The sequence below is a fragment of the Calliphora vicina genome, chromosome 3 (genome assembly GCF_958450345.1).
Source record: "Calliphora vicina chromosome 3, idCalVici1.1, whole genome shotgun sequence".
NCBI lineage: Eukaryota > Metazoa > Arthropoda > Insecta > Diptera > Calliphoridae > Calliphora > Calliphora vicina.
Window position 1 is genome coordinate 90,431,263 of NC_088782.1, and position 8,455 is coordinate 90,439,717.

At 40.5% G+C, this 8,455-nt stretch overlaps 1 protein-coding gene across 1 annotated transcript; it reads right to left on the bottom strand.

The window, feature by feature from the left end:
• Positions 1 to 2,310: 2,310 nt before the first annotated feature.
• Positions 2,311 to 4,535, bottom strand: LOC135954528 (uncharacterized). Its single transcript, XM_065504711.1, has 2 exons — positions 3,391 to 4,535; positions 2,311 to 3,326 (listed from the first exon to the last, which is right to left on the bottom strand). Exon 1 carries the CDS (start codon positions 4,509 to 4,511, stop codon positions 3,546 to 3,548), a length of 966 nt encoding a protein of 321 aa, XP_065360783.1. The 5' UTR covers positions 4,512 to 4,535; the 3' UTR covers positions 2,311 to 3,326; positions 3,391 to 3,545.
• Positions 4,536 to 8,455: the final 3,920 nt, after the last annotated feature.

Sequence of the window (8,455 nt, forward strand, 5' to 3'; positions counted from 1 at the left end):
TCACTAGTGACACATCCCTGAGACAGTCCAGATCATGGAAAAGAGCTCTACCAAGATGTAGTAGTCTATGCTCTTGTAAGGCTGGGCATTCACATAGAAGGTGCTGTACCGATTCCTCCTCCTCTTCATCTAAACAACTTCTACAATAGCCATAACGTGGGTAACCCATACGTTCCGACATATGTCCAATCATGCAGTGCCCAGTAATTATACCCGTGAGAAGTCTAATCGAATTCCTACTAAGAGACAAAAGAGTCTTAGTTCTATCCTCTGTCAGATTGGGCCAGAGCATTCTGGATATTCTACAAGTGATGATATTTGACCACCTGAGTTCCGTCTCGCTCAAAGCCCATTCATCTATCAATTTTGATACTGTCACCAAGGGAGTGTGAATATCCCTTTGCGCAAGAGATACGTCCAGGGACGACCCGTTGGTTGCGCATTCATCAGATACTTCATTTCCCCGGATGCCCGCATGTCCTGGAACCCATATCAACTCCACGTGATGTTGTGTCAGTTGTGCCAGTGATTTGATACAATTGAGAAGACATTTCGACCTAATCACGTTGGAGTTAAGAGCCTTGATTGATGCCAGGCTGTCCAAGTAGATATGTATGGTCGAATTTTCGTGATTCAGTTCCCGGATTCTTCTCGCGGCTGTATCAATAGCATAAATCTCTGCCTGGAAAACCGTGCAGGTATCGGGTAATCGAAGAGACATCAAAAGGTCCAGCTCATCTGAGAAGATTCCCGAGCCCGTGCCTCTTATTGTCTTTGAACCATCAGTATAGATTGAGATCACGTCATCTCTTAGGACAGAGTTCGCGGCCCAATCATCCCTTGTCGGTATTCTGATCCTAAATGTTCTATCAAAATTCGGTGTGGGTATTATATAATCCGTTTCCCTCCCTATGATTGGCCTGCCTATCTTTTGTAGGATGGTGCCATGACCAATACGATCGTGCTTCAGTCCGCTCGACTGTTTGAGTCGTAGAGCAGACTTAGCAGAAATGCATTTGATATATATATCAAGGGGAGTTATATTTAGCATCGTCTCTAGACTGGCCTGAGGTGTGGAATTCATAGAGCCAGTAATTGCAAGACATGCTAATCTTTGTACCTTGTTTAGAATAGAGAGGTGAGTCTTAGTGTCCACTACTCTCCACCAAACAAGAGCCCCATAGGTCAAAATAGGTCTTATGACCGCGGTGTACATCCAGTGTACAATGTATGGTTTAAGACCCCATCTCTTCCCAAAGGTTTTCTTGCATATATAGAAGGCACATAATGCCTTCTTCATTCGACTCTCAGCATTACGTTTCCACGAGAGCTTAGAGTCCAAAATTACGCCAAGATATTTGGCTTCGCTTGAAAACTTCAGAAAAGTACCATCCAGTCGTGGAGGTTTAAATTCTGGAGTTTTATATCTCCTGGTGAAAAGAACCAGTTCGGTTTTGGCAGGGTTAACACCCAAACCGTTTTCCTTGGCCCATGATAGCAGAACGCTGAGCGCTGATTCCATGAGTTCACTTATTGTGGGAAGAAACTTCCCTTGAATAAGAAGCACAACGTCGTCAGCATATGCGACTACTTTGGTACCTATCCTACTGAGCCTGAAAAGGATTTTATTTACGACAAGATTCCACAGAAGTGGAGAGATGACCCCACCTTGTGGTGTGCCTCTTGTCACAACTTTCCTTGTCCTACCAATACCCATATTAGAGTTAATGGCCCTGCTCCTAAGCATATTTTCTGTCCAATTCCTTATCCGCTGATCAACACATAAGTCACCCAGTGCATCAACTATTGCGGATATGTTCACATTATTAAACGCACCCTCTATATCCAAGAAAGATGCCATAACATATTCCTTCTTGTCAAGTGTCCCCTCTATAGTTCCGACAACGTCATGCAAGGCTGTCTCCACCGACCTGCCTTTAAGGTATGCGTGCTGTGCCCTACAGAAATTATCAGGGGAGAGGATGTTCCTGACGTGGATATCGACCAATCTTTCCAGTGTTTTCAATAAAAACGATGACAGACTGATCGGTCTATAGTCCTTTGCGGTACTGTGGTTTACCTTTCCCGCTTTGGGGATAAATACCACTGTAACCTCTCTCCATTCTTTAGGGATGTATCCTGTTTCCAGGCTGTACCTAAATATCATTATAAGCCATGGCATGATGGTTGAAATCGATTTTTGGAGTAACGCTGGGAATATGCCATCTGGCCCTGGTGATTTATAGGGCTTAAAAGATGACACCGCCCACGAGATTTTCTCCACGCTAACAATGGATCTAACTAATTCACTTATGTGGATTTGAGAAGCTGCAAGATGCTCCGAAGCGGATACCTCATTTTCATCATCCCTGCAACCCGGAAAGTGTGTCTCCATTAGCAGTTCCAAAGTTTCGATACTACTTTCAGTAAAGTTACCATCCGGTTTCATCAGGAATCCAGGCGTACCAGGATCCTTGGATAGTACCTTTCGTAGACGCGATGCCTCCGTGGTATTCTCCAGTTCCCCACAGAAACGCTCCCAAGATTCCCTCTTTGCCCGTCTGGTTTCCCTCTTGAAAGTGTTGAAGCTTTGACGATAATCGTCCCAGCTTAACAAGTCTTGGTCCCTCTTCGCCTTATTAAAAAGTTTTCTACATTCCTTTCTTAGCTGCATTAGTCTAGGATTCCACCATGGTTGCCGGAATTTCCTAGGTCCCTGCCGCTCCCTACACGAAGCATAGTAGGCTTCCCTTAATGACCTGGATAGAAAATCCACCGAGTCGTCCAAGTCCCGTGTACCATTTAATCTATCCATTGCTGGATGTGGTATGGTGTCACTAAGATTACAGAATTTGACCCAGTCGGTTTTCCTAGGATTTCTAAAGGGTTTTTCCCTATCCAGTGTAAGCTGTATCGTAAACACTATCCTGTGGTGATCGGAGAATGAGCACTCGAGTGAAACTCTCCAATCAAGAATTCTAACTGAGTCAGTGTTCCCTACCAAAGTAATATCAATGACCTGCTCCCTGATCCTATTGAAGAACGTTGGTATATTACCCCTATTGCAAACACTTAGGTTAGTAGATAGAAGGTATTGAAGTAAACACTCACCCCTGTCATTTATATCCGAGCTCCCCCACAGAGTATGATGGGCATTAGCATCACATCCTATGATGAGATCATGGCCCCTTGTGTTACACCAGTCTACAAGTGTGCGTACGGCACGTGAGGGCGGATTAGCTTCGTCGTATGGTAGGTACGCAGATGATATGATTAGGGTTGGTAACCCTTGTCGCTCTAGTGCAACTACCGTTAAATCACCAGAACTGTAATTAGATAGAAGGAAAACCTTAATGTCTTTCCTGACCAAAATACAGCTCCTTACTTTACCTTCAGGGTTCGGAGAAAGGAGCACATAGTTTCGTGACCGGACGCCTCGAACTTTACTGGCTACAAGCCAGGGTTCTTGGATTAAGGCCACGTGGATAGCTTCCTTCTCCATGAAGCGCAGCAAATCGTCCGATGCTGCTTCGGAGTGGTGCAGATTAATCTGTACCACTCTCAGGCCGCTTGGGTTCATCATTGCGCTTCACCGCGGGCAAGATCAACCGGAGTTGGTTTAGCCCGTACTTGATGACGCCTTGCGAAGAACGCAGGAGTCGGAGGGATTCTGAACCAATTTTGATCCAGAGATCCTTGCCTTCTCCTTTGTCCCTAGAGCGCCCTCGTTCAATCGTCCAGTCCTCTGTACCAAGTTCCTTATTCTGACGCTTTATAAGTGTTAGCGTGGCTTCGTCCTCCAAAAGGGGAGGAGGGACCCACACTCTCACCGTCGTACGAAAAGGTACTTGATCCAGTGGGACGATTTCGATTCTTGCGTTGGGCCAGAGTTCGCCAACTCCTCGGATACAGTTACTGAGAAAGCCTAGGGCCTTCTCGTTACCGCACCCGATGATCTTGACACCCTTTAACCATTTGGCGCCATCGAATGCAGTGAAGGAATCATCCTCACTGCATGCGAGTTCGTCCACTAGTGCCCGCAAGATCTTCTCCTCCAGAAGCAGCCATCTGTCCGTAGTCATTTTCCCATCAGGTTGACTACGATCTATGATGGCTACTTGTAGCTCAGGTGCTGATGTTAAGCTAGTTGATGGTTTCAGCCGCTTACCCTCAGACACCTGCGTTTCACCTGACCTTTGCCGCTTAATACTAGGCCTGCTTGCTGTACCTTTGGAAGCCATCGCGGTTCCTCGAGTAGAGGAGATTGCGGACAGCACCTTGGGTGTTGTGCTAGCAGACTTCGTCGTGCCGCATTGGTCATCACCTCTCTTTGGCCCCGACGTGGCCCTCTTTGATGTAGATGGGCGTACGTCAAGATCCTCCGAGACGATGATCGTGTTCGGTCCAGTGCTGGCATGGGGCACATGTTTAGATGTGATCACCTGCCTGCTCTGGTTTGGTTCGGTCTTAGTCTTGGCTGGCCTTACCTCCACAACAGTAGTATTTAGCATGGCCTCATACTTCTGTATGTGGTAGGTATGTTTACGCCGCAAACGCTTTTCCCTGGTGGTCAAAGACGCGGGATCTCGCGAGTCTAACGTCCTGACATACCGGAGAGAGCGTTTGTAGCCCGCCAACCTTTTCCGTTCGTCCTGTTCTGAGTCCTGTTTCCTGTTTTTCTGTTCTGTGTCTCTTCATTTACGTCTTCATTCGCTTTTAGCGGCTCGGAGGACACCATGAGTAAGTCCTCCTCATCAGTCTCATAAAGGTTTAACCCTTTCAGACCTGAGAGGTTGTCGTCGCTGTCGTCCATGGTCACTCTTTCCTGTCTAGTCAAAAAACTATTCGTTTTGTTTACCCCAGTAGCATCACCGACTACCAGACCCGGGGTATTCGTCTGATTCGTCGCAGTCACAGTAGCTCCAGTGGCACTCAGACCTGTGGCTTCCGCCTGAGTACTCACGTTACCCTTGGAGATTTTAGCACCCTCGACCAAGGACATAGGGCCGTCGTTAGAAACTGACATTTCATGGGGGGGGGGTTTTGGCAGTTTATACCTCTACCATAGGTAAGAAAAAGACACTGCCGCTCCACTGGAGTCAGACGCAGACCAGGATGCCGCTCAATGTGAGACAGACGCATCCTGGATTTGAGTTTTCACCAAAAACATTCGGACTGACAGAACCAGATTGTAATTTCCAGCCGCCCTTATCATAGGGAACAGACGCTAGAAGGTACGGTTATGTTGCCTAGGTAACCCAAACCACAGTCCCGGACCGACATCAGAAAATGCAGACAGAGGAAATTGGTAGCCGCCCTAACTAAGGGAACAGGCGCTACCAAGTTGAGGTCGTGATCGCTAGGCGACCGAAGATGGTCATTTACCCCACAGCCGCTCTTAACATAGAGGACAGACGCTGTGAGGTATGGGGAGGGTAGTTCTTAGATCACATCCTTAGGATGCTTAAGCCCCTGCACCGTGCCCGAAGACTCAAGGTGACTACCCGCAGCAGGGGAAGGTGACTACCCGCAGCAGGGGTAAATTTCATTAAGTTTTTAATAATTTAATTTTTTCTCTTTTTTTACTTCCACTCCGCCAAACTTTTTGAAGCAAACGTTTCCTGAAACAAAAATTGATTTCTTAAAAATAAGCAATAACTAGCAGAAAGTTATTGATGATTCGTAAGCACTAAATATTACTGTAATCTTGAGTGTTTATGGTTCTTTGAAATCATTTGAAATTTTTATGTTAGTCCCCATTTACACTGTAAGATTTTTCTCGCATAAGATTTTATTTTTCTTCTTTAAACTTGCATTCGTGTTTACACACAAAGATTTTTATTGCACACAAACATGCACATTAATGTGTAAGTACGTTTGTCAAACTAACCCTAAATATTTTGTAAAACATACAATTTTTGACTATTTTTGTAAAATCAAAAACTTTGTTGACTTTTTTTTTCAAAATATACCCTTTTTTATTTTTTGCTCAAAAGAAAGATCCTAGCTTTCTTTTTTCTTAGTCGTTTAGTGGGATGCGAATGGGATATCTATTAAGCTTAGGTAGGTCTAAAAAATCGCTTTTGTGGGTGAGGTTTTTATTCCAAAATGACCCGAAGAAAGTGTTATCGTAAATAGCACAACATTTGCCATCGAGTGGTTATAGCCCTAATGTACATATACGTTCAGAAGAATTCAGAAGAGGTAATTTCGAAACATAATTTTTTTTCGATTAAAATTTTTTTTTTTTTTTTTGTTATAAAAGTGTTTACACAACTTTTGCTAATTTGTAAAACAAAAAGTATAATCCCACTTTAGCAGTTTCCACGTCTGACGCATATTATACGTACACACCACGTACAGTAGCTAGAACAGAATCCATTTGAAATTCAATTTATACATCACACATTCATGATTTGTTTATTTACATGTGTTCATTGCACTCATTCCCGGTCATAAGTATTACAAATGTACATTGTACAATGTTTGTTTCTCGAATGCTGATTATACCGGAATTATTTATTCCTTTGTCCCGTTGTGATAATATAAAATAATGTGGCATTTCCTTTTAAATAATGAATAATTCACTCATTCTCATGTATATTACATTCTAACATTTACATGTTTATATTTAATATGTGTGAATAAACGACCGAAGTAAGCACACTTATGAGCCAATATTTATGACTAATTAAACCAAACATTGGTTTTCGCAAAATATTGTAAGTAAATTGAATGGTAACAATGAATCTATCTATCTTAGCCTATTCTGGAACCATGAACTTTTGAATAACTATGATCTTCATTTAACCAACCAACAAGTAAGAGCGCTACATTCGGCTGTGGCGAATTTTAAATACCCTCCACATAAATATAACAAGTAAGAAAGTATAGTCGGTCAAACCCGACCATATGATACCCTACACCGAGAAGATGATTATAAACAGTATTCTTTTCAAATTTATAAGGGAGCTATGACTAATTATGGACCCATCGCAATAATATTACGTCCTTGGGTGCTTATTCTGTGCGAGCATAACAAATGTGTTGCATTTCAATATATTTATTAAAATTAGGGTTTTTATCCCAGGAATTCGCGGTACAAATTTCCCGGGAATTTTGTAAATTTTTTGCTACCCGATTCCCAGGATTCTTTATGGGGTCGCAAATGCAAATTGTGGAAATACACAAAACGGTCATGCACAGAAAGAATTAAATTTCTGATTCAATCAAGAAATTCAACCAATCAGACAAAATATTGTTTGCTTTAGGACCTATCACCAGGGCTGCCAGATGAATTTGGGAAAAAATCGTAAATAACCCGATAAAAAAGAAAAAAATCGTCATTTTGAATTTTAAAAATCGTCAAAAAAATCGGAAAATTAAAAAGGTCAAGATTTCTAACAGGAATTTTAAATTTCTATTTAAAAAGTGAACGAAAACATCACATTTATCAAAAAACATTTCTTAAAATTGAAGTATATATATAAGGGATCACTAAAATAAAAAAGTAAAGCTCAATTTAATTATAATATAAGGTTTCATTCAGAAGTTTTTTTTTAAATAAAACACATAAAATAGAATTTAATGTCTAAATCTTTATTATGACCCGAAAGAACAATCTCTGACATTACTTTTTAAAGATAATTTCTTTAAAATATAGAAAGGTAATAATGCCTGAGATTAAAGCATAAATTCGAGCTTGGCAGCTTCAATTAAATGGGGTAATGTCATTATATTCTGAATAAATTTTGTCAAAATAGAAAAAGTTGCTTTAGAATTTTTCCGTTTTATTTCGGTAATTTATTTACAAAAATTTACTTAAAATCTAAAAATTTTAATTGACAAAATTCAAAATCTAAATATTCACCAACAAAATGAGAAAATTCTTTAACTATTTCATAAAATAGTACCATATTTTCATAATGCAGAAAATCGTCATTTTCGTGAAAGAAATCGTCAAATCGTCAAATTGCTATTTTTGAAACCAAAAATCGTCAAAATGACGATAAATCGTCAAATCTGGCAGCCTATCACAAAATTTGTAAATTCAAACACGAAATTTTGCAAAAATTTAATTGAAAAAAAATAATATTTTTTCAATTAAAAAAATATGTTATTGAATAAAAATTTTGTTCGAATTTACACACTATTTCAAACAAATATTTGTTTAAAACAGACAAAAATTTCACTGATTATGATTTTCTGGATTTTCTTAAGGTAGAATTACCCGAACGTTGCTGTCCACGTACTGTAACGTACCGTAATGTTAGCACGTTTGTGCAGTTATAGAACATTTAAAAATGTATCATATATTTTTAATATAAACTTCAAATTTTGAAATTGTCAAATAATTTATTTCATTACAATAAAATTAATCGTTGCAAAATGGAGTTAGAAGATATTTTTATTAGTTTAAACTTTTTAAAACTAATTCAAATGTGCAAAAAAAGAA

Coding starts and splice junctions, on each gene's coding strand:
- LOC135954528 (XM_065504711.1), bottom strand. CDS start 4,511: ATGCTAAATACTACTGTTGTGGAGGTAAGGCCAGCCAAGACTAAGACC.